General features: G+C 42.9%; 1 protein-coding gene across 7 annotated transcripts in view; it reads left to right on the forward strand.

The window, feature by feature from the left end:
- NPY5R (neuropeptide Y receptor Y5) overlaps positions 1 to 6209 on the forward strand; it is a 172421-nt gene extending 166212 nt beyond the window's left edge. For 3 of the 7 annotated variants that reach the window (XM_051831647.3, XM_089301737.1, XM_008273474.5), the window contains 2 exons: positions 2676 to 2810; positions 4549 to 6209. In XM_051831647.3, coding sequence (XP_051687607.2) covers positions 2793 to 2810; positions 4549 to 5898 — 1368 coding nt within the window. In that variant the 5' untranslated portion in view covers positions 2676 to 2792 and the 3' untranslated portion in view covers positions 5899 to 6209. 7 annotated transcript variants of the gene reach the window in all.
- The last annotated feature ends 21086 nt before the right edge of the window (positions 6210 to 27295 follow it).

Here is a 27295-nt window from a genome sequence, read left to right on the forward strand (position 1 = left end):
TCCCACGGCTGACCCAGACAGACCCGGGGTCCGCGGCGCGCCCAGGTGTGCGCTCCCGTGGGCAGGGTGGCCTCGCGTGACAGACGGAGAGGCGAGCACACAGCCACCCCTGCACCGCGAATTCCAGAAGAGGGGACCTCGTAGCCCCAAGTTTGCAGAGCTGCGGTTTATCTTTTTTTAAAGGAACAAGACAGGGCGTTGGACTGAAGCCAGAACAGACCGTGGAAATTCTAGCAGTGCGGTGCAGTCTGGATGCAATGGTAAATTGCAGATTTGTCAGGGGAGGAGAAACTCTGCTCCTAGAATGGAGAAGGGAGCCTGGTGCCTGCCTGCGCGTCTGTCAGCTGAGCCCAGCTGTATTTCTCCCTCCAGCTCAAGCTGTGCCAGGTTCTGGCTCTAGGGACAAATCTCGGGAATATTTGGGAACCTGGAATCTTGCCATTGTTCTAGGATCACAGCAAAATAGGCACGAGTTGATTGCTAGAGGGAAAAAAAAAAAAAAAAAACCATTTTATTCCTTCATGTGATTGGCAGCCTTGGGGAGAAGTATGCTGTGCATTTCCATAAGGCAGGAAATCATCCTAACAAAGAAATCTTGGTTCAGTGTATCCGTCTTTGAGTGTCCCTTCAACTCCCTATAGTTTCTCCTGTTATTCCAGCACTGTTTCCTTAAAGTACTTAGACTTTTATTCCGCGTCCTTCATTGGTGTCACATAGATCAATTTGAAAGAAAATTAAAACAAATCTTTTCAAAGATACTGCTTTTTTTTTTTTAATAGCTTAATGGAGAACTTCTTTCTTTTTCACTTTTTCTAAGAAATTAAAGTCCAGTTCAGCCTGGACATGCTAACGGTGGCAATTACAGATGCATACAGAAGAGAAGAAGAATATAGAGGAATTAAGCACAATAAAGCAATAGAGGTTTCTCATGGTCCCTATGGGATTTCGAATTTAATAAAACTTCATTTTTAAAACATTCTGTCTTTGTTTATATTTCACAATCTCTATAGTAATCTGAAGTGAAGCAAGTTTCACACACGACAGTACTTTTGTCACACATAAAATATGTTGTGTAAAATCACACAGCGTTCATTGTAGCACTTGTTGAAAAGCCGATAATTGTGAGAGATTTATGTGTACATTGTAGGTTTGCTTATTCTGTAGCTTGGGAAGAGGGGCAGCATAAGTTTAAGGAAAGAAATCTCTTACGTATTCTCTAAGTAGCTCCTCTGCCTTAGCTTTTCAACTTTGATACGGAAGACTTAAATCTTTTCCAAGAAAGTTTGCCCAATGTTTAAATGATCTCCTGACTACAAGGAGGCACTTTTAAAGAAACTGCTTATCAAGCCCCACTCCCCCACACACACCCTCTATTTGCAATGTGCGTAATTTAGTGTGAGAGCAGAGTTACAGAATCAAAGTACTGTGTGAGGTGTTAACTATGTGTATGTTGGTGTGGTGATGGGGGTGGAGGTGGGGCTAGAGGGAGAGTAGCAAAGTGGAGGACATAGTCACACCAAAGTCAAATTGATAAATGAATATTAGAGAGAAAATACAGGGGAAAAAGATAATTTAGTGATCTATCAATAGGTACATCAGGATCCATTAGACTCAACAGCAATGCAGTGTCCATGCAACAGTGAACAGAGTACATCACTAGCAGTCAGGAGAGTACTCCTCATTCATGCACCCATTCATTCATTCATGATCCATTTAGGGCCGTTAGTCACCCTGTGGTCTTGGCTTAATCGCTTGTAGAGGAGCCCTCTGCTGATACCTTGTATTAGTCATCTTTATGCCATTGGAGCAGAGCACATTCACTGGATATTCAGCAAATGCTCATTAAGTGAATAACAAATCTTTCTTAAATGCTCAGTAAAAGAGGTGTGTCCTTTAATATGTACATTAGCTGCTTGGTTAAAAAAAACACTTGAATATTTTAGGGAGAGAAATGTCCTCAGTTTTTCCCCAGTTTCCAATGAACTCATGATGGCATTTCCTTCACCTGCTCAGTAGGGAATCAGTAGTTTTATAATTTAATGAATTCAACATTTATGTGCATATATTTAAAATAGAAATATTTTAATAAAAATATGAGGTAAATGTATTTTGCATTTTTATTTTGATGTTTATGTTATAGCATTTACAATGAAATATCCAAGTTAAAATTTTGAAGTGTTAAACTATTATTGCCTATGCAGCTATCTCATTTCATCTGAGACCAGTTGAAGCATTTCTAATTACAGTGATTACTTACGCACACACGCACACACACAATACATTTTGCTGCCAAAAGTTTGAAAAATCCATTCAGTTTGCTTATAATATGCATTTCTCATGAACTTTTTGACATCCCCCCATATGCATGGATTTCAAAATTTCTTTGCACCCAAATAAACTTTTAACTCCACTTTCCACAAACTTATATCCGTACACACATAAATATTCATGTGTATATATACAAACTTGTATACAACTATGAATATGTAAATAGATAGATAACGAATTTTCTCATGTTCCCAGGATGATTCATTTCTGTTATTTGTAAAATGGGAAAACTAAACTACTTCTCTAAAATGATGAGTAACCAATTATTTAGCATCCATTATGTATGTGATACAACATCTATTAAACAACATCAAGAATTAAAACCTTTCCCTATTTCCATTTAACAGAGAGGTCTGATCAAATTCTGATTGCACACTTTGGAGAAGATCTGAATTTTAGACTCAAAACTACCTATTTCTATCACCACCAATTGTACTGCATTTCCCTTTTACGAAAACTTTTGGATGGTAATTTTCCTCCAGGTAAGTGCCATCTACTGTTACATGTTCCAGGAAAGCACGAAATCACTGTAGAAGGTGCTGCTCAGTTTGCCTCTTGTCCCTGCCTTGAGTGTGAGGGAACGAAGACACTCAGTCATTGCTGAGCCACCACAAAGTTACAGGAACGGGGTCCATTCAGGGACGTGAGTCAGAACAAACTGGAGCGCAGTTGCCAGCAGCCCGCACAGATGGATAAATAGGGTCTTGAAGGAGCTAGATCGAGCCAGGGGGTCACCAGAGCTCAGGGAATGAGGCAGAAATGCTAGCAGAAGATACTGTGATCAGAAGTTCACCCACCTACCCGGCTTCACTGCGGGGAGGCTACCAGCTGGTCCTGTGGTGAGGAGGCTGGTTCAGCAGCCACGTGAGTCACTTCTGTGCCGGCCACCCTTTTACCCTGGAAGCAACAGCGAGGAAAACTGTTGGTTAGGGTCTCAGGAGGAATGAATGTGAACTCCGGGTTTTAAATGAATTTGTCTTCAGAGGGATATCATCAGCTTCCCGAAAATAATTCCAGATAAGGAAACAAAACTGAAGTTAAACTTATAATGATGTATGTACACAATAGGAAATTTGTTGAACCAGTAACTGTAAGTCCTCATAAGCTGAGACCACAATGTTTTTATTAATTTAAATATACATGTGTTTTACAACTTTAATTATTCAATTATATCTAGCAATAAATAAGTAAATAGATATTAACATGTAGCCAAAGCATCTTTTTACCTACATAGAAAGGATCTTCTAAAATGTGTTGCTGTGGCTACCATGGTGAATGAGGGACAGTTTGTGCTTTTTCCGTGATTATGAGGAAACAGGCAGACTGGTAGGCATTACAATCATAGTGTGAAGCAGGTTGTGACATGTGGCATCAGACAGCTCTGTACAGAGCTTGTGCGTAGGCTGAAGGAGATTGTATCAAGTGAGCAGACTAAGGAGAACTTTAGGATACATGTCTTTTTTTGTTTGGCCTTGATTCAAGCATGAAAAAAGACATTTTAAAGGTAAGATTATGGGACCTACCATGTACCAGGTATCTTGACTAGTCTAAGTATTAGTTCAAGATATATAAGATGCAGAAGTTATGTATCTTCAAGTTCTTAGATACATTTGTCTTTAATTTATATTACTCCCAATGTGAATTTAAAAACAAAGTTTTCTCCTGGAACACAGATTAACTCAGTGTGGATGGACTAACTTCTTGTGATTGTCATCAGTTAGCATTTGCACTGCACGTGGAACCAATTAAAAAAATCACCTGGGGTCTGCACTGTGGCTTGGAAGATAAAGCCACCACCTGCAATGCCGACATCCCATGTGGGCACCTGTTCAAGTCCTGTCTGCTCCACTTCTGATCCAGCTCCCTACTAATGCGCTTGGGGAAGCATCAAAGAGTGGCCCAAACACTTGGGTCCCTGCACCCATGTAGAAGACCTGATGGAAGCTCCTGGCTCCTGGCTTCAGCCTGTCCCTGTCCCTGCCATTGCCGCTATTTGGGGAGTGAACCAGCAAGGGGAACCTCTCTCTCCATCTCTCTCTGTGTAACTCTGCCTTTCAAATAAATAAAAAATAAAATAAATCTTTTGTTTTTAAAAAAGTGCTCACTTCTTTTGCAGATTAGTAAACAAATGGGAACAAACTATAAAATCTGAATGGGTTAACTTCTAGGAGTCATATCATTTTTGCAAGTTGCTAATGAACACCTCTTTATTCCACGCAGGGCTGTAATATGGATTTAGAGCTCAAGGACTTTTATAATAAGACACTTGCCACAGAGAACAATACTGCTGCTACTCGGAAATCTGACTTCCCAGTCTGGGACGACTACAAAAGCAGTGTGGATGATTTACAGTATTTTCTGATTGGGCTGTATACATTCGTGAGTCTCCTTGGTTTCATGGGGAACCTGCTTATTTTAATGGCTCTCGTGAAAAAACGTCATCAGAAGACCACAGTCAACTTCCTCATAGGAAACCTGGCCTTCTCTGACATCTTGGTTGTACTGTTTTGCTCCCCTTTCACACTCACCTCTGTGCTGCTGGACCAGTGGATGTTCGGGAAAGCCATGTGCCATATCATGCCATTCCTTCAATGCGTGTCCGTGCTGGTTTCCACTCTAATTTTGATCTCAATTGCTATTGTCCGGTACCACATGATAAAACATCCCATCTCCAATAACTTAACAGCCAACCACGGCTACTTCTTGATAGCGACCGTCTGGACCCTAGGCTTCGCGATTTGTTCTCCCCTGCCAGTGTTTCACAGTCTTGTGGAACTGCAGGAAACGTTTGGCTCCACTCTGCTGAGCAGCAGGTATCTGTGTGTGGAGTCGTGGCCCTCTGATTCATACCGAATCGCCTTCACCATCTCTCTCTTGCTGGTTCAGTACATTCTGCCGCTCGTTTGTCTCACTGCAAGTCATACCAGCGTCTGCAGGAGCATCAGCTGTGGATTGTCCAACAAAGAAAACAGACTCGAGGAAAATGAGATGATCAACTTGACTCTTCATCCGTCCAAGAAGGGTGCTGGGCCTGAGGTGAAACTCCCTGGCAGCCATAAATGCGGCTACGCCTTCATCAGGAAACACCGAAGAAGATACAGCAAGAAGACAGCTTGCGTGCTGCCTGCTCCGGCGAGACCCTCTCAGGAGAAGCATTTGGGAATGCTGCCTGAGAAGCCCAGCTCTGTGCGGAGCCAACCCTCTTCCAGTAAGCTCCTCCCCGGGGTCCCCACCTGCTTTGAGACGAAGCCTGAAGAAAACGCCCGTGTGCATGAGCTGAGGGTGAGACGCTCCATCATGCGAGTCAGGAAGAGGTCTCGCAGCGTTTTCTACAGACTGACCGTGCTGATCCTGGTGTTTGCCGTGAGCTGGATGCCACTCCACCTGTTCCACGTGGTCACGGACTTCAACGACAACCTCATCTCCAACAGGCATTTCAAGTTGGTGTATTGCATTTGTCACTTGTTAGGCATGATGTCTTGTTGTCTGAATCCAATTCTGTATGGGTTTCTTAATAATGGAATCAAAGCTGACTTAATGTCCCTTATACACTGTCTTCATTTGTCGTAATTCTCACTGCAAATAACAAATGTGGGGGAACATTTAAAAATGTATTGTGATACCTGTGTATGTGTAACAAACAGAAGTTTTGTTAACATGTGGAATTTAATTTACATTAAAGTTCTAAATCTGAGTGTGAATTCATAATATATGGAAGATAATGTGTTACAGTATAATTAACTCATTTAGTTGTACATAATCAGTGTCAATTCAATTTGTAATTTCATTTTAAAAATTAGTTATATTGCTTTCCATTTCTTGTTGTCTTGTTAACAAATGATTTGTATTTTGTGTAAAATAAAAAAATTGTATCTAATCAACTTAGTAGTTTTGTTGTTAAAAAATTTTAACTTATTGAAAAAGAGAGACAGAAATAAAGGGAGAGGGATTTTCAATCTGCTATTGCATTCCGCAAATGCCCATGAGAGCTAGGACTGAGATAGCCAAAAACCAGAAAACTGGCACTCAGTCTGGGTATTCCATGTGGGCGGCAGAAGCCCAAGCTGTTGAGCCATTATTTGCTGCCTTCCACGGTGTGCATCAGCAGGAAACTGGAATGGAATCAGAGTCGCTGGGACTCAGTCAGGCATTCTGATATGGGATACAAGCATCCTAGTGGCCACTTATCACTACATCAAATGCCTGCCCCAATCCTGAACACTTTTAATAATTTTATTGTCCTCCATGTAATTTGTTCATAAGTCTGACTAATGCTACTAACTCAGTTCAATGTGTTAACAGAGCTAGAAACCAGAATTCTTAATACCAGACATTCAGGAATAATTCAGGAAATAACTTTTTAAGATAGTATGCTGGCCAAAGTCATGTCTTACTCTCAAATTTATCATAAAATTGTTTTTAAAGATAGTGATAAAAGAATATCAAGATATTACAAGTGGACTCTTGTAATTTACACATGAAATTTATTCTTGTTCCTGATATTCTAATAACAATCACATTGCCATCAAGAATCTATTATCACCGGCACCACGCTCAACAGGCTAATCCTCCGCCTAGCGGCGCTGGCGCACTGGGTTCTAGTCCCGGTCGGGGCACCAGATTCTGTCCTGGTTGCCCCCCTTCCAGGCCAGCTCTCTGCTGTGGCCAGGGAGTGCAGTGGAGGATGGCCCAAGTGCTTGGGCCCTGCACCCCATGGGAGACCAGGAGAAGCACCTGGCTCCTGGCTTCAGATCAGCGCGGTGCGCCGGCCGCAGTGGCCATTGGAGGGTGAACCAATGGCAAAGGAAGACCTTTCTCTCTGTCTCTCTCTCTCACTGTCCACTCTGCCTGTCAAAAAAAAAAAAAATCTATTATCCTTCTCCATCCCTGGATGTTTCATTATGACACTGCTGCGTAGCTGACTTCCTATTACCAGGAAGCATCTGGGTGGTCTCAGCCAAGAATTATTTACACAAGAGATGGATTGCCAGAACAGCACATGCCAGAAAGCCCAAGTTCAGGGGCTGGTGCTGCGGCTTAGCAGATAAAAGCCACCTCTTGTGGTGCCAGCATCCCATATCAGCCCGGTTCAAGTCCTGGCAGTTCCACTTCCCATCTAGCTCCCTGTTAATGCACCTGGGAAGTCTGTGGAGGTTGGCCCAGGTACTTGGGCCCCTGCACCCATGTGGGAGACCCGGGGAAAGCTCCTGGCTCCTGGCTTCAGAATGGCCAAGCCCTGGCAATTGAGGCCATTTGGAGAGTGAATAAGTGAAGGGAAGATCTCTCTCTCTCTCTCTCTCTCTCTCTCTCTCTCTCTCTCTCTCTGACTCTGCCTTTCAAATAAATAAATAAATCTTAAAAAAAAGAAATATGGGGCCAGCACTGTGGAGTAGTGGGTTCAGCTGCCACTGCCTGCAGTGCCAGCATCCCACATGGGCGCTGGTTTGAGACCTGGCTGCTCCACTTCCGATCCAGCTCTTTGCTGTGGCCTGGGAAGGCAGTGGAAGATGGCCCAAGTCCATGGGCCCCTGCACCTGTGTGGGAGACCCAAAGGAGGCTGCTGGCTCCTGGCTTAAGATCGGCACAGCTCCAGCCATTGCGGCCAACTGGGGAGTGAACCAGCGGATGGAATCCTCTCTCTCTCACTGCCTCTCTTTCTATCTCTGTGTAACTCTGATTTTCAAATAAATAAGTAAATCTTTAAAAAAAGGAAATAGTCCAAGTTGAGTGTAGAAGGACAGTTTTACCAAGCAGTGAGAGTATCAGCTATGCACAGAATTTCTCATCAGTAATAAATATCTGTGGTGGATTTGCAGATGGAACTGAGACAGACATTGTTAGCTAAAACATGAAAATGTGGTTAAAGCAGTTCTGGAATATAAAGGCAGCTGATTTCCAAGCAAACACCAGGTTCCATCTACTGTTTGTGAAGTTTCTGGCAAGATTGAATTGTTTCTAGGAGAACCTGCCATTCTATCTTATTTTTATTTTTTTTAAACTTTTATTTACTAAATGTAATTTTCCAAAGTACAGTTTATGGATTACAATGGCTTTTTCGCCCCATAACTTCCCTCCCACCCACACCCCTCCCATCTCCCGCTCCCTCTCCCATTCCATTCACATCAAGATTCATTTTCAATTATCTTTATATACAGAAGATCGATTTAGTATACATTAAGTAAAGATTTCATCAGTTTGCACCCACACAGAAACACAAAGTGTAAAGTACTATTTCAGTACTAGTTATAGCATTACTTCACATTGGACAACATATTAAGGACAGATCCCACATGAGGAGTAAGTGCACAGTGACTCCTGTTGTTGACTTAACAATTGACACTCTTGTTTATGGCATCAATAATCTCCCTAGGCTCTAGTCATGAGTTTCCAAGGCTATGGAAGCCTCTTGAGTTCGCTGACTTTGATCTTATTTAGACAAGGCCATAGCCAAAGTGGAAGTTCTCTCCTCCCTTCAGAGAAAGGTACCTCCTTCTTTGATGAGACGTTCTTTCCACTGGGATCTCACTCGCAGAGATCTTTCATGTAGGTCCTCTTTTTTTGCCATAGTGTCTTGGCTTTCCATGCCTAAAATACTCTCATGGGCTCTTCAGCCAAATCCGAATGCCTTAAGGGCTGATTCTGAGGCCAGAGTGCTATTTAGGACATCTGCCATTCTATGAGTCTGCTATGTATCCCACTTCCCATGTTGGATTGTTCTCTCCCTTTTTTATTCTATCAGTTAGTATTCGCAGACACTAGACTTGTTTGTGTGATCCCTTTGACTCTTGGACCTATCAGTGTGATCAATTGTGAACTGAAATTGATCACTTGGACTAGTGAGATGGCATTGGTACATGCCACCTTGATGGGCTTGTATTGGAATCCTCTGACACATTTTGAACTCCACCATTTGGGGCAAGTCCGATTGAGCATGTCCCAAATTGTACATCTCCTCCCTCTCTTATTCCCACTCATATTTAACAGGGATCACTTTTCAATTAAATTTAAATACCAAAGAATAAATGTGTGTTAATTACAGAATTCAACCAATAGTACTAGAACAAAAAAATATTAAAAGGGATAAAGTATTACATTGTACATCAACCATCAGGACAAGAGCTGATCAAGTCACTGTTTCTTATAGTGTCCCTTTCACTTCAACAAGTATCCTTTTTTTGTGGTTGGTTAGTTGTCACTGATCAGGGAGAACATATTATATTTGTCCCTTTGGGACTGGCTTAATTCACTCAGCATGATGTTTTCCAGATTCCTCCATTTTGTTGCAAATGACTGGATTTCATTGTTTTTGACTGGTGTATAGTATTCTAGAGAGTACATGCCCTGATATATTTCAAGTTTTAAAAGACAAACAATGCCAACCTAGAATATTATACCCTGCAAAGCTATCATTTATGAATGAAGGGGAAATAAAGATCTTCCACGACAAACAGAAACTGAAAGAATTTGTATCCACGCGTCCAACCCTACAACACTTGCTCAAAGATGTGCTGCAGAGAGAAATACAAAAACAAGAACTTCACTACAAAAAAAAAGCGAATGTAGAGTAACCCACAAACAAAGTTCAAAATACATAAACAGCTTATTTCAGGAAACATGAATGGGAAAAGACAGGACTTAACAGTAATCACACTGAATGTGAATGGTCTTAATTCCACTACAAAGAGACATAGACTAGCTGATTGGATCAAGAAAGAGAATCCATCTATATGCTGCCTTCAGGAGACACACCTTATCAGCAAAATGCATGCAGACTGAAAGTGAAAGGATGGAAAAAGATACTCCAAGCTAATGGAAATAAAAAAAGAGCTGGTGTGGCCATCCTAATATCAGACAAATAGACTTTAACATAAAAACTATTAAAAGAGACAGAGAAGGGCACTATATAATGATTAAAGGATCTATCCAACAGGAAGACATTACTATTATAAATGTATACGCACCTAATTACAGGGCGCCTGGCTACCTGAAAGAACTACTAAAGGATTTCAAGGGAGATACAGACTCAAATACAATAGTAACAGGGGACTTTAACACCCCACTCTCACCAATGGACAGATCAACCAGACAGAAATTCAACAAGGAAACAACAGAGCTAATTGACACCATAGACCAAATAGACCTAATAGATATCTTCAAAACCTCCACCCCACAGCCAAGGAGTTCACATATTTCTCCCCAGTACATGGAACGTTCTCTAGGATTGACCATATGCTAGGCGATAAAGGGAGCCTCAACAAATTCAAAAAAATTGAAACTATACCATGCAGCTTCTCAGACCATAGTGCAGTGAAACTAGAAATCAACAACCCAAGAATCTCTACACCATATGCAAATATATGGAGAATGGACAACATGATCCTAAATGAACAGTGGGTCATCGAAGAAATTAAAAGATAAATCAAAAGATTTCTAGAAACAAATGAAAATGATAACACAACCTATCAAAACCTATGGGACACAGCAAAAGCAGTGCTAAGAGGAAAGTTTATAGCAATTAGTGCCTACATCAAGAAGCTAGAAAGGAACCAAACAAATGAACTCTCCATGCACCTCAAGGATTTAGAAAAACAGCAGCAAATCAAGCCCAAATCCAAAAGGAGGAAAGAAATACTAAAGATTAGAGTACATGCCCCATAATTTCTTTATCCAGTCTACTGTTGATGGGCATTTGGGTTGGTTCCAGGTCTTAGCTATTGTCAATTGAGCTGCAATAAACATTAAGGTGCAGACAGCTTTTTTGTTTGCCAGTTTAATTTCCTTTGGGTAGATTCCAAGGAGTGGGATGGCTGGGTTGTATGGTAGGGTTATATTCAGGTTTCTGAGGAATCTCCAGACTGACTTCCATAGTGGCTTGACCAGTTTGCATTCCCACCAACAGTGGGTTAGTGTCCCTTTTTTCCCCACATCCTTGCCAGCATCTGTTGTTGGTGGATTTCTGAATGTGAGCCATTCTAACAGGGGTGAGGTGAAACCTCATTGTGGTTTTGATTTGCATTTCCCTGATTGCTAGTGATCTTGAACATTTTTTCATGTGCCTGTTGTCCATTTGGATTTCATCTTTGGAAAAATGTCTATTGAGGTCCTTGGCCCATCTCTTAAGTGGGTTGTTTGTTTTGATGTTGTGGAGTTTCTTGATTTCTTTGTAGATTCTGGTTATCAGCCCTTTATCTGTAGCATAGTTTGCAAATATTTTTTCCCATTCTGTCGGTTGCCTCTTCACTTTCTTGACTGTTTCTTTTGTAGTACAGAAACTTCTTAATTTGATGCAATCCCAATAGTTAATTTTGGCTTTAACTACCTGTGCCTCCAGGCTCTTTTCCAAGAATTCTTTGCCAGTACCTATATCTTGCAGGGTTTCTCCAATGTTCTCTAATAATTTGATGGTGTCAGGTCGTAGATTTAAGTCTTTAATCCATGTTGAGTGGATTTTTGTGTAAGGTGAAAGGTAGGGGTCTTGCTTCATGCTTCTGCACGTGGAAATCCAGTTTTCCCAGCACCATTTATTGAACAGATTGTCCTTGCTCCAGGAATTGGTTTTAGATCCTTGATCAAATATAAGTTGGCTGTAGATGTTTGGGTTGATTTCTGATGTTTCTATTCTGTTCCATTGGTCTATCCATCTGTTTCTGTACCAGTACCATGCTGTTTTGATAACAAGTGCCCTGTAGTATGTCCTGAAATCTGGTATTGTGATGCCTCTGGCTGTGTTTTTGTTGTACAAGATTGCTTTAGCTATTAGAGGTCTCTTGCATCTCCATATGAATTTCAGCATCATTTTTTCTAGATCTGTGAAGAATGTCTTTGGTATCTTGATTGGTATCGCATTGAATTTATAAATTGCTTTTGGGAGAATGGACATTTTGATGATGTTGTTTCTTTCAATCCATGAGCATGGAAGATTTTTCCATTTTTTTTGGTATTCTCTTCTATTTCTCTCTTAAAGATTTGATAATACTCATCGTAGAGATTTTTTTTTTTTTTTGACAGGCAGAGTGGACAGTGAGAGAGAGAGACAGAAAGAAAGGTCTTGGCCGGCGCCGCGGCTCACTAGGCTAATCCTCCGCCTAGTGGCGCCGGCACACCGGGTTCTAGTCCCGGTCGGGGCGCCGGATTCTGTCCCGGTTGCCCCTCTTCCAGGCCAGCCCTCTGCTGTGGCCAGGGAGTGCAGTGGAGGATGGCCCAGGTGCTTGGGCCCTGCACCCCATGGGAGACCAGGAAAAGCACCTGGCTCCTGGCTCCTGCCATCGGATCAGCGTGGTGCGCCGGCCGCGGCGCCCATTGGAGGGTGAACCAACGGCAAAGGAAGACCTTTCTCTCTGTCTCTCTCTCTCACTGTCCACTCTGCCTGTCAAAAAAAAAAAAAAAAAAAAAAAAGAAAGAAAGAAAGAAAGGTCTTCCTTTGCCATTGGTTCACCCTCCAATGGCCGCTGCAGCCGGCGCACTGCGGCTGGCGCACCGCGCTGATCCGAAGCCAGGAGCCAGGTGCTTCTCCTGGTCTCCCATGGGGTGCAGGGCCCAAGCACTTGGGCCATCCTCCATTGCACTCCCTGGCCACAGCAGAGAGCTGGCCTGGAAGAGGGGCATCTGGGACAGAATCCGGCGCCCCGACCGGGACTAGAACCCGGTGTGCTGGCACTGCAAGGCAGAAGATTAGCCTAGTGAGCCGTGCCGCCGGCACAAGTGTATTTTTTTTATCCAGAATATGTGAAGAATCAGGATTTGCAAATGTTCTGTGTCATTCCATAGGTCGTCTTTTCATTTTCTTGGTGTTCTTTGGAGCACAAGTTTTCTGATTTTGAGAAGTGCAATTTATCAAGTTTTTTGTTGTTTCTTGAACTTTTGGTTTATCTAAGAAGGCTCTGCCTAACCCAAGATCACAGAGAATTACTCCTAAGTTTTCTTCTAAGAATTTAATAGTTTTAGATCTTATATTGGTCTATGATCCAGTTTGAGTTAGTTTCCATATGTTTTGAGGCAGAAATCCACTTGATTATTCTACACGTGGATATCCAGTTGTCAGACCAATATCTGCTTTTTATTGTTTTTAAAGAGAGAGGAGAGGCAGAGAGAGAGAGAGAGAGAGGTCTTGCTGGGTGTAGAGGCGCCCACCTAGTTCCAGCTACTTGGGAGGCTGAGGCTGGAGGATTGCTTGAGTCCAGGAGTTCTGGGCTGTCGTGCGCTATGCTGATTGGGTGTCCACACTAAGTTCAGCTTCAATATGGTGACTTCCCAGGAGAGAGAGAGGTCTTCCATCCGATGGTTCTCTCCCCAGTTGGCTGCAATGGCCGATGCTGCGCAGATCTGAAGCCTGGAGCCAGGAGCTTCTTCCAGGTCTCCCATGCAGGTACAGGGGCCCAAGGACTTGGGCCATCTTCTACTGCCTTCCCAGGCCATAGCAGCGAGCTGGTTTGGAAGTGGAGCAGCCGGGTCTCGAACCAGTACCCATATGGGATGCCGGCGCTTCAAGCCAAGGTGTTAACCCAGTGCACCACAATGCCAGCCCCCAATATTTTCTTAAAAAAAAAAAAAAAACAAAACATTTTTTCCTGTGTATTGTCCCGGTCAAAAACTGAGCATAAATGTGATGGCTTATTTCTGAACTCTGAATTCTACTCCATTGATGTGTTTTTCTAGCTTCCTATTAGTGTTGTACCACTTTGATTACTGTAGCTTTGTAATAACTTTTGAAATCAGGAAATGAGCTGCCTAGCATTATTTTCCACATTATTTAAGGTACTTGCCTTTACCTATGAATTTCTTGCTCTGTCCACTTTTGCCTATATTGGTTCCATGGTAAAATGAATTTGTTTTAGAAAAAAACTGGTTCGTTATTTTCTAGATTTTGTATTTGCCATTTCCCCAGGCTATTTTTCTTACTTCATTTTATTTTGAAGCAATACAATTGATTAATCTTTATGCTTGTGAATGCTGTTATTTTTGAAGTCTTTTGTGTACTCTTGTTGACTGACTCTTTAGGTGGATGGCACGGAAGCATACCATTTTCTCTTTTCTGGTAGTCACAAATAATTTTCATGATCACTGTCTGCTCAGGGCCAATCTGACTTTGGAATGAGGACAAGGGCAAGGACAGCAAGCCAAGTAATGGAGTCCTAACCCTGGGCACTGCACAAAAAATATGCAACAAAGAATGAGCCTCTGGTCTTCCCCACAGCACAGTTTCCTCTGAACCTCCATGACCACTACAGCATCAAACAGATGTGGTGGCTGGCACTACCCTGAGCTGGTCAGACTGCCCATCAAAAGGAGGAATTATCCAGGACACAGAATACATGCTGGGATTTATTTTTGTTGCTCTTGTTCCTGTTTTGATGCCAACTTTATCTTGTGTGTTTTCTACCACTCTGTGGGTGGGCCCAGCAGTGCTACCTATTGCAATGCTCAAATAGAGATCAAATTAGAGATCCACTGCTTTAATGGGATGTCATTAAATATAGCGAGGATAGAATCTCTTATGCTGGTTTGTTTCCTCCTAAGTGTGAACAAATCATGTATTCAAAGATGTTTGTTTTCAGTATTACACAAAAACCAGTTGGCAATGCTATATAGACCCAGCTAATTTTCCACCTCCTTTGTAAATGTTTTTGGTGCTAACCTTTCTCTCTAAGATCAAGTTATCATTTCTAAAATGCATTTGAACATATTTATGTGTTACAGTTCCCTTTTAATTCATATCATTTTACTGTACAATATTAGGAATTTCTCCTTTTGCACTATTTTCTTTCAAAAGGGTTTGTCTTAGATAATTTTTACTTCTAAATATTTTAATTACTTATCCAGAAGCAGGACATTATAATGCAAAATAACTTTAATGTTAGTAAGAATTTTAAAGAAGAAATTTCCTCTTAGAGTGATCTGTAGATATGATGAAGAAACATATACTGAGTTTAGCCATATGAAGTTTCTGGTATTCAGTCATTTTGACCTACAGAAAATAGTAATACCATAAGCATTAGCCTATAAATAAAAACCTGGAAGCTGTCCAACACTGGCAAGGTTTAAGGGTCTAAGACTATTCCAAGAAGGAAATTTATTTTCCTCTACTTCTTTTTTCTCGGTTTAAAGTTTTCTTTCAGTTTATTGGTTTTTAAAAAGGCACTATATTGAATAATATGAAGTTCACTGCAAGGGTATGTGTGATAAGAGGGAGTTAGGAAATCTCTTGAGAACATTCCACTAGAATAAAATCTCCACTAAGCAGCAATTTGGCTGAATTATTTGTCAGTCTATCACTGTCTAGTTGGTGATAAGTGCTGTAAGATTGAATCTTTGCACAGACACTCATACAGCAAATCCTCACAAAGGAAGAAGTATGTGTGGAGAACTGAGAGGGTCCACGGAGCACTGGCGCCCTTAGTCACAAGGCACCGTGTCTGCAATTGTGGGTTCTGCCACTGGGGTTGATTCAGTGGTTTCCCACGTACCTACTTCTCTGTGTGTGACTGTCAGCTCCTCATGCATTCAGTCTCCATATCATTCCCTATGTGCCTTTCCTTTGTCTCCAAAGGTCTACTTGTTGTGACAATCCCCTCTTCCCAGCCCCAAGCTGACATGCAAATCCCAAATGTCACATCCAATCTCTTGTAATTGCATCTTTTAGGCTTGGCTTACATTACTAACTGCTTCCTTTTCTGTAACTGGGACCAAGCAAAGTCCCTGCTTAGACAGATGGCATTTTTAGATGCTGTGGGTGCTGAAGTAGTCACACTCAAAAGGACCTATTAGACAACTTCTGTCACTCTGGGTCTAGAGGTAGGAGGTCCCTGTGGTAGGTCCAGCAAAGAGGAGAAAGTTGGTTGGCGGGCAAGCCCCGTGGAAGGAAGAAGCTTTATAGCAGTGATTGTCACGTTTAGTTTTCTGTTGCTGACTGCGCTTGGCTTTGATGGGCATTCTTTCTCATCGTCATGTATCCCACGTTCTCAGGGATGATTACAGTACATAATAGCCTTGCTTAAGTGGCTTTCTTGGAGATGAATGAGAAAGAATGACGGTCCATGTCAGGGAAGTTGCAGGTGTAGAGACAAGGTAGCAGCTGTAGGAGCATAGAATAGAGGTCGGAAGGCAGGTAATCGTATTTTCTCCCAAAATACGTGCCAAAGGTGGCTCCAGAAAGGGCCACTCTTGACACTAAATGCCCCTGTGTGTATCTCTGGTGATTGATAGGATTTTAACTGCTCTTTAGTCTGGTTTTCTATCAGCTTTCTTCATTCCCCCTCACCTCTGATGTCCTTTTGAAAAAAAAAAAAAAATGAAGTCTCCTTCAACCCAGTGAATGCTCTCTAATTACACAGTTTTATTATTGAATAATCAGCAAACCAGGTTGTAATACATATCACAGGCCATTTGCTAGAGATTGAAAAGGAAGAAATCTCACGTCTTAACTAAAATAAAAAGACGCAATCCATCACCCACATGTTCTTAAGATAAAGGGTAATTTTTCCATGGACGAGAGAGCTTCACAGAACATTTGCTCTACATAGTTCACCCTAAAATCTCTTGGTATTACATGGATATCTGTGTTAGCTAATTGTCTTTATCCAAAATGAATTGCTTTGTATCTCTATGACAAGCAGGTGGTTACAATTTGGACTTGAACCCCTGGGTCAAAGGCAGCAGAGACAAGGAGAGAGAGCTCAGTCCCTCCTGTATGTGCAGTTCAAGACAGGGCTTCCAGCCCCTTCAGGAAAACATCCTTAGGTTGTAAAACTGTCAAGAACCTTTTAGCTTTCATGAAGACTTACACACAAAAGAGACAGAGAAGTAGCAATATCCCGTTTTAAGGGAGGTGATCTCAGAGGAGAAAACTGGCTATCGTTTCCTTTTGGCACCAGAGAGAAAGAATTATTTATTTGTTTTTATCCCTATACTGCCTGGCAGTGGTTCCAGAGAGGGGAGTTTTGCCCCCACATGGTCTTTTGATGATATCCAGAGATATTTTTGGTTGTCGTTAACTGGGGGAAGGGAAGCTACAGACATTTGGCGTGCACTGGTCAGGATGCTGCTAAAGCCTCCTGCAGTGCATAGGGGAGCCCCCATAGCAAAGAGCTCCCCATCTTTTTTATTTTTTTTAGACAGGCAGAGTGGACAGTGAGAGAGGGAGAGACCAGAGACAGGTCTTCCTTTTTGCCATTGGTTCACCCTCCAATGGCCGCCGCGGCCGGCGCACCGTGCTGATCCGAAGCCAGGAGCCAGGTACTTCTCCTGGTCTCCCATGGGGTGCAGGGCCCAAGCACCTGGGCCATCCTCCACTGCACTCCCTGGCCACAGCAGAGGGCTGGCCTGGAAGAGGGGCAACCGGGACAGAATCCAGTGCCCCAGCCGGGACTAGAACCGGTGTGCTGGCGCCGCAAGGCGGAGGATTAGCCTAGTGAGCCGCGGCGCCGGCAGAGCTCCCCATCTTAACATATCAACAGCACTGACAGTGGCAATGCTTGCTCTATAAAGTTTACCACATAGTTTATCATCTGACTTGGGACACTTTTTAAGTTATTTATTTGAGAGGCAGCAGATGCAGAGAGACAAAGTACCCATCCATTGGTTCACTCCTCAAATACCCACAATGGTCAGTACTGGGCCAGGTTGAAGCCAGGAAGCAGGAACTGAATCCAGGTCTGCCATGTAGGTGGTAAGGATCTAACTCTTTGAACCACCATCTACCACCTCTCAGTATGTGCGTTAACAGGAAGCTGGAATCAGTAGCAGAACTTAGATTGGAACTAGGCGTTCAAACATGAGATGTGGGCATCTTAATGGATATCCTAACCACTAGGTCAGACGCTCATGCCCGGGGCACACATTTTAGAATGAACAGCTGGTGCTGTTAATAGTCAGGCTGGGACAACAGACATATATCTGATGTAGACTCACCTTGTCTATAAGCCAATTGCCAATGATCTGAATGCCAACAAGTATTTTCTGAGCACTAATACCATTGACAGAATGTCAATTGGTATTATTGGCAGAGTGTCTCAGGATGACTTTCTGCAGGACACTGGGCGTGCCCTGTGATTTATGTAGTGTAAATATTGCCAACATGGTAAATTTCAATCTATCAACAGGACATCACAAAATATGGAGTTGGGAAGACATGCACAAAACTACATCCTTATATTGAATTTCCATCATACAGATTAAAACAACAAAACTATCCTCAAGAGCGAACAAAATAGGTAAGCATAGTAAAGTAATTAGGAAGTTATGTATTTGTAATACTATTTTTATATGACATATTGACTTATAAATTTATGTAATTTTTTTTACAAATTTTAATCCTGAAATTCTCAAACTGCCTTTTTTTTCCTTTTTAAATCTTTATTTTATGTTTTTGAAGGTAATAGTTACTGAGAGAGAGGGAGAGATAGAGAGAGATAGAGATCTTCCCCCGGCTGGTTCACTCCCCAAATGGCTCCAGTGGCCGGGGCTGGGTCATGCTGAAGCCAAAAGCCAGGAACTTCATCTGGGATTTCCACATAGGTTCAGGAGCCCAAGGACTTGGGCCATCTTCTGCTTTCCCAGGCACATTAGCAGGGAGCTGGATTGGAAGTGGAGCAGCCAGGACTCCAACTGGCACACATATGGGATGCCAGCCTTGCAGGTGGTAGCTTTACCCACCATGCCACAGTGCTACCCGCACTGTTTATTAATTTTTTTTATTATTTTTTGACAGGCAGAGTGGACAGTGAGAGAGAGAGAGAGAAAGGTCTTCCTTTGCCATTGGTTCACCCTCCAATGGCCACCGCGGCTGGCGCACTGCGCTGATCCGATGGCAGGAGCCAGGTGCTTCTCCTGGTCTCCCATGGGGTGCAGGGCCCAAGGACTTGGGCCATCCTCCACTGCACTCCCGGGCCACAGCAGAGAGCTGGCCTGGAAGGGGGGCAACCGGGACAGAATCCGGCGCCCTGACCGGGACTAGAACCCGGTGTGCAAGGCGCCGCAAGGCGGAGGATTAGCCTAGTGAGCCGCGGCACCAGCCTTAAATTTTTAATAATGAGTGTTTTTAACAACTGACTTGTACATGTCTTGCAACTTAACAGTGGGGTTTCATGAGATGGTGCAGGCTGCGTTCAATTCACCTCCAAAACTTATGATATAATGAGAAATATGAACTCACTTCTGGGCTCACAGATACAGGGTTTTCTTTTGCTATTTTCCTCACAGTATCTACACCATTGCTGAAATCCTCCCTGAGTTTTCCCCTCTTTCAAGAGAAGAGTGTGAGGGAAGATGTTTGTCCTAGTGCCTGGGACATACAGGTTCCACATGAGAGTGCCTGGGTTTGATTGCCAGCTCCAGCTTCTAACTCCAACTTCCTGCCAGTGCAGACCCTGGGCAGTAGTGGAGATGGTCCAGCTGATTGGTTCCTGACACCCATGTGGGAAACCTCCTCCCAGCTTTAGTACCAACCCGTGGGTCATTGTGGATATTTGAGAATGAGAGTGGATGGAAGTATCCTCTCTCTCTCTCTCTCTCTCTCTCTCTCTCTGTCTCTCTCCCTCTCTCTCTCTTTCTCTCTCTTTAAAAGAGGAGCATGTCACATTGGTCAGGGCTCAGGATATTTGTGGAACCATACTTTATCACTAAGAAGGGCTACCTCGCAAGCAGGCACTTCACTCCACGTTGTCTCTGCTGCATCTGCCCCTATGCGACAAGTAGACTTAAACATGACCTAGCCTCTTTGTTCATGATCTTTAGGTTCCCTTGAACATGCTCTATCACTCCAGCTGGTAAAATCAAGAGGCCAGTTCTTTCTCTCTCCCCCTATTACAAGCACACATGAGCTTGTTAACTTTCCATGTGCACATTGGGCTAAGGCATGGGCAAGCAGATGTCCAGGTAGATCATGACCTAAGTGTCATGCTGGCTAACTTAAGCCTTAATTTCTTTTTTCCTCATGCATTTTGTAAAAGAAGCGAGAAACAGCCAGAAAATACTAAACTTTTGGTGTCTTTTCCTGCCATTTCCCTTATTGTTACCACCTCATTTGACACGTGATCTGTCTTCCAAAATGCACAGAAGACAATTGAACCAACACTTTGCCATTGCATAATATGGATCACAAATACTCCTACTTGCAGTACCTGATTCCTTGTCACTTATTTATTTATCCAAAGATAATGTGACATTCTAGCATTGCTTCTTGTTTAAAATTTTGAACATCAGTTCTTCTTGTGTAATGTAGAAGCATATATGGCTATGAGTAAGAAAGACACAGGGGCCTGCGCTGTGGCGCACCAAGTTAATGCCCTGCCCTGAGGCACCAGCTTCCCAAATGGGCGCCGGTTCTAGTCCCAGCTGCTCCTCTTCTGAACCAGCTCTCTACTGTGGCCTGGGGAAGCAGTAGAAGATGGCCCACGTCCTTGGGCCCCTGCACCCGTGTGGGAGACCCAGAAGAGGCTCCTGGCTCCTGGCTTCGGAACTGCACAGCTCCGGCCGTTGCAGCCATCTGGGGAGTGAACCAGCAGATGGAAGACCCCCCCCCCCCTTCTGCCTCTCCTCTATCTGTGTAACTCTGACTTTCAAATAAATAAATAAATATTTAAAAAATAAAGGACACAAATAACATTGAGTAAAATCAAATAAGTGTATATTTCTTTTTTATTAAGCTAAAAAAATTGAAAAATAGGGCCAGTCGTGACTCTGTTGTTTGAAGATCTCAGGGATCCATTTTTCACATTGCTGTCATGCCTCCTATAGGCATGACTTGGAGCCTGTGCCTCATGATCAAAGACTGGAGGTAGAACACCAATTAGCACAAGGGCAAAGAATGTGAACCAGAGCTCCCCCGAAGAAGGCTGACAAAAAACACTTCCACTTTCCTCCTTGTTAGATTAGATCATCACTCAGAAAATGGTCACTACCCGCCTCTTCCTCGAGGGAGTTTAATTCCTTCCCATGCGTGTCGGGATTGGCCATGTGGTTGGCTTTCACTTCATAATGGACGGAGTATATCTCTCTGCTCCTTGAGATCACATTCGACCTCATGACTTGCTTTGGTCCCTGGAATATTTGCAGGTATGACATGAACAGAGGCTTGAACGGTGCCCGTGTGGTTCAGTGTGTCCTCTCAGGCTCTGTCTTCTGCCATTAGAAGAGCACACCTTGGAGAACTGCTAGCCAAAGACAGGTGACAGACACAGGAAGCTGACCAGCGCCTACCCCAACTTCAGAATAAGTACTGTAAGCCCTAGACAAGCATCCACTGAACTCCAGGAGACATTTGCAATGTACAAGAAATACTTATTTTTGGGCCGGCGCCATGGCTCACTTGGTTAATTCTCTGCCTGCAGTGCCAGCATCCCAGATGGGTGCTGGTTTTAGTCCTGGCTGCTCCTCTTCCAGTCCAGCTCTCTGCTGTGGCCCAGGGCAGGGGACAGTGGAGGATGGCTCAGGTGCTTGGGCCCCTGCACCCATGTGGGAGACCAGGAAGAGGCACCTGGCTCCTGGCTTTGGATCGGCGCAGCGCCGGCTGTAGTGGCCATTTGGGGAGTGAACCAATGGAAGGAAGACCTTTGTCTCTCTCTCTCACTGTCTGTAACTCTACCTGTCAAATAAATAAAACCCTTTTTCTACCATAACTTTACAATAGATCAGAGTTTTTTTAATTACTAGAGAAGAGGGTAATGGGTATAAGTATTGACAACTAGTAGTGTTTACTAAAATACAGCAGAATCTTTTATAGGAACCAGTATGCCTGCCTTCCTTGGTGTTTTTAAATCATATGAAACTTAATTTTTTTTTCATGCAGGTTGAACATCAAGATATAGGCATTGCTGTATTACAGCAGAATGTGTTAAATTATAGATATTTTCATTTAAAGGATTCAATTTAGCTAATAACAACATAGACATTAAAATGCTAAACCCTGTCTTAATGGGCAGCTAGATATCAGACTCAATATATTTACAAGTAAAATCATGTTTGAAACATCTCTTAAGATTGCTAGTTCTTGAAGTATTTATTTAGTCAGGGATTTAAATAAAATTATTGGATATAACAGTCTTTTGAAAGGGATATATTAAATCTCCTAGCTAAGAGTCAGGAAGAGGCTCTAAATAGAAGTGACACAAAAGCTCATATTTGACTCTTGGTGCCTGGCTTTATTATTATAAATGTGTATGTAACACATGGAGAGCACAATAAAGTCATTACATATTTTATTTAGGCTCTTCACTAAAGCAGGGAGCTGGATAAATCGAGTCTTAGGGTAGGCAAAATAAATATAATCACACAGGTCCATTGGAGACCTGTGCTACCAGTGATAAAACTCTTGACTTTCACATCGTATCTTGGGTGGGCTCCCAATTGTCTTCATAACAATTCTACTGATAGATGGACTGTGAAGGAAAGGGTAGAATGGAAAAGTTGGGATTCAAAAGTGAAGTTGGCAAAAGGATTGTAAGGGGGCTGGTACAGTGGTATAGTGGGTAAAGCTGCGGCCTGCTATGCCAGCATCTCAGATGGGTGCTGGTTAGAGTCCCGACTTCCAATCCAGCTTCTTGCTAATGCACCTGGGAAAGCAGTGGAAGATGGCCCAAGTGCTTGCACCCCTGCACCTACATGGGAGACCGTGAAGAAGCTCCTGGCTCCTGGCTTCAGGTTGGCCCAGCCCTGGCTGTTGCGGCCATTTGGGGAGTGAACCCGAAGATGGAAGACCTCTCTCTCTCTGCCTCTTTCTGTAGCTCTGGTTTTCAAATAAATAAATAAGTCTTAAAAAAAGGATTGTGGGAAGCCTGGAGATGTTCAGTCCGATTATGACAGCTAAATCAGACACCTAATTAGATAGAGGATAGAATAAAAACGGCAGCTGTGCAAAGATAAGCTTTCCTGCTCCAGGAGGTCTGCACAATGCCAGTGCCTAAGTAATTCAGTTTACCTTGCTATCAAAGGCATTTTTAGACTTTATACTGTATATTTCCCTAATTACTCTTGATTATAGATACATTTTTGTGTGCTGAAACATTTGGGTGAATTTTATGATGGACTTATAAAATAAAAAACACTGATGGGGAATTTGATAGGAACTGCACCAGTGGCAAACATTATGTGGGTAAAGACTGACTCTCTCCCTGGGAGTATGGCATTCTCTGTATTGGCACAATCTTCAGGGATCTGTCTCACTGTACATAAGCAAATCAGCCAAGTGAGAATGCAGTGGATCTGCGGGCTCGCAGATTTTTGTTTGCTGATTGGACTTGACCTACCTCTGCATGGCTGATGCTTGTCGGGTGTTGCAAAGTTGGCATGCCCTTATGACATGCCTCACCTCAGTTTGTGTGGGTTATGACTTGGGTGAAAAAAGATAATGATGTCTGCACAGTCCTTTTAGGCCTGGCCCACACTATCCCTCTCGGATGTAATGTGTCTGACATGTTTTATCTTCATCTTTGTATGTCAGTGGAGCGTAGTGATTGCATGGTTAATTTAACTATCTCATTAACCTTAGAGTCTTAGCCAACACTTATTTTGGCTATGCAAGGAGATATTTCTATACCTAAAAGTGTGCAGTCACCATGAGTCCCCCAACACCTTCCTCCAGGTAGATTCAGTCAGTCAAGTTTAACAGAAAAGACCAGAGACTTTGGACCAATATGGGCTGCATCAGTATTTTTACAAGAATCACTGAGAAGAGTAGGTTTGGCCCAAGGAACGCAATTCTCAGAAGCTCAGTACGTTCATCTGTTAAATTTATAAGAGCCACCATATTGGCACCTGAGTGTTAATGATGATAACACAACGAATTAGCTATTATGTCTGATGTGCTGAGTAGGCCTCAGATAAAAGTCATCTATTGATGGCAACAGCAATATAAGATTTGTTTGAAGAGTGTAATATAATGATGATGGAAACTTGGATCACACTGATGTTTATTTAAATCCTAGTTGCATCAATTACAAAATACACAAATGCACTCAGTACATGCCTTTTCACACCACTGGCAAGTTAACACTTCTGAAAATAAGTTGTCACATCTGTATGGTAGAAAATCATACCAACCTCACAGAATTAAAGCGAAAATTAACTGGAATTGTGTGCATAAGGAGCTTAGCACACACGAGAAGCCAGCTTTCAGTGGTAGCAACTATTTTAGATACTGTGAAGATTAAGTGCGCCACACACAGAACGTCCTTCTTGGGATGCCTTAGCTGGAAGTGTCAACATTGTAGCCAGTGCCACACTATCACAACTACAACTACAACCGCCACCACTTCTACGGACACCAACAATAATACTGCTGGAGACCGCCTGGGCATGCTCACGCTTCCGAAGGCCAGAATGGAAGTGATGATTATGATGAGTGGAGGATAAGATACAGAACTCCTGCAACTTTCACAGTCCCTGCATACTCACTTTGTCCTGTGGATTTGTCATGCCCAGTTCAGTTGTCCCCAAAGACCACCAAGAAGCCAATACCGCTGTAAAGCGCACGAGAGTTTTATTGCAGGTCCGAGCCTGGACTCTCAATCAATGCCGACACAGCGGGTCTGAATTGAGAGCCCCGACCCTTCAATTAACAGGATTTTTATAGGGTTTTCAGAGACATTCTATACATCATGGTACCATTTAGCAAATCATCTCATCCCGCGGGAAAATCAAAGGACGTCTCCTAGAATTGATTAGTGCATCCAGTGGCGGGAACGAACCTACTAAAGGTGGTTGGATGGCTTTGGGGTTGATGCCTTTTGAATTGATTGGCCAAAGCACAGGTCCGAGCTGATGGGGTGTGCGTATCAAACTGCAGGGTCTCAGGTAGCTATAAGTCACCTTATCTGCCCTGAGAAGACACCAGGAACTCTAGGTATTTCTCTGTTATCTGCTAATCGGCTGTTGCTATGAGAGTTTATCGCAAGGGGAGTTCATTTATTAACTTTTAGGAGCTTCTGGATCAGGGTTCAGGGCCTGGTCAGGCCCAAGTTACAAGATGGAGGCCTAATTTAAAATAGTTACACCTTGATCCAGGCTCAGGTGTCAGAGATTTAGTTCTCATTGATAAACTAGCCTTCTCCAAAATGACTTCTGTTTTATTTTTAACCCCAAATCTATGGAACAAAGTTTCATGTTTGTCATGTGAAAACTAGTAGTTGGACTTCTCTGAAAAAAAAAAAAAAAAAAAAAAAACCACCATTCAGAAGTGGCTAAGCGGGAGTTCTCCCAGACCCAGCAACACTGTGGTGGCTGCATTCGAGACTGCGAAAGCCCCTGCATTTCCTTCTCTGTGATCTGTCTGCACCCCAGTAATCCTTTCTGCATCTTATTTAATGACCGAGGACTTTTATTTCCTGAATAGAAGCAGATGCACACCAGTGAAGTTTTCCCATTAGGACACATTGAATTATTTTCCTTAGAAACAGCTAGATTCAGTATCTGAGAAAACCACAAAAGACTTTTTCCTCTTTCATGCTGTGAAACTAAATTTAGTCTTTATAACCAGGAAGTTAGAAAGGAGTGACTAAAGGGATGTGCATTGGCCCTTAAAAGAAATAATATATTCCAGAAGACACAGAAGTGGGCTGGGAGGTGGGGGATGGAGTTTATTTTTATGCATCCCACCAGAGATCTGCACAGCCCAGTTTAAATTCCTCACTGAAGATATGTCATATTGTTTTCTTACAGATATGCTGGGATTGATCAGAAATATATAGAAAGGTTAAGATGAACTGTGTATTTTAACCTTTATTGCTCTACTTAATTTTTCCAATAAGAAAGTGATGTTTTTTTGTTTTTTTCATTTGAGATGTGGGACAGCTGAGGCTTAAACAAATAAATTACTTAAAGATGTCAACCTCTGGATAGTAGAGGAGTCAGCATCTGAGATTCAGTTGTTTGAATTCAAAGTCGCTGCTCCATCTTTGTTCCACACTATGCTTTTAGATTTAAACCTAGTATCTCCTTGTTCTAAATAAAATAAATGACTTTATCCACCCCTGCATCTACGGGTGTAGTTAAGTCCTCTAAGGATGGCCGACAGGTGATGCGAACGTAATCTGAGACACTTCCCCACACACATCCCTCTCAGCCCCACCACACTTTTCCACCATGCTTTGCACTTACCAGAGAAGAATGAGTTGGAACAGGTGCGATTCCTGGGCTGAAAGACCTGACCCCAGCTCCACTTTTCTTAGGTCTACTCTTCAGCTGATTTGCTGATGTCTGGGCATGTGAAGTTTGATTGTTATTATCAGCTGGGACCTGCACTGGTTCTTAATACCTGGATGGATTCTTTCATTTGCAACTTTATACTAACAACATCAAAGATTTATCAAGCTTAGCTGTGCATCAAACTATAAATTCAGACCCGATCATTCTAGTTCACTTGATACACAGAATGAATGACCTTTCTTAAGATGACAGTCTGTGGTAGACATTTATAGCTTGTAGGCTGGAGAAGATACACAATAATATGTCTATTTTAGATACTTCTTTTTATATATGTTCTTTAGAAAGTCATTAATACTGAAATATGGTTGGCCGGCGCTGCGGCTCACTAGGCTAATCCTCCGCCTAGCGGCGCCGGCACACTGGGTTCTAGTCCCGGTTGGGGCGCCGGATTCTGTCCCGGTTGCCCCTCTTCCAGGCCAGCCCTCTGCTGTGGCCAGGGAGTGCAGTGGAGGATGGCCCAGGTGCTTGGGCCCTGCACCCCATGGGAGACCAGGAAAAGCACCTGGCTCCTGGCTCCTGCCATCGGATCAGCGCGGTGCGCCAGCTGCAGCGGCGGCCATTGGAGGGTGATCCAACGGCAAAGGAAGACCTTTCTCTCTCTGTCTCTCTCTCTCACTGTCCACTCTGCCTGTCAAAAAATAAAAAAAAAAGAAATATGGTTATATGTATTGCATAGAATTGTGTTCTGTCTATGGCCTCCAGCTATGGTGTTTTCTCTGAGATGGTTTTTAATGTTCACATCCATTGTAGCTAGGAAATAAGAGTTGTGTTA

The sequence above is a fragment of the Oryctolagus cuniculus genome, chromosome 8, assembly GCF_051225735.1.
Source record: "Oryctolagus cuniculus isolate XC-2025 breed Fujian yellow rabbit chromosome 8, ASM5122573v1, whole genome shotgun sequence".
Lineage (NCBI taxonomy): Eukaryota > Metazoa > Chordata > Mammalia > Lagomorpha > Leporidae > Oryctolagus > Oryctolagus cuniculus.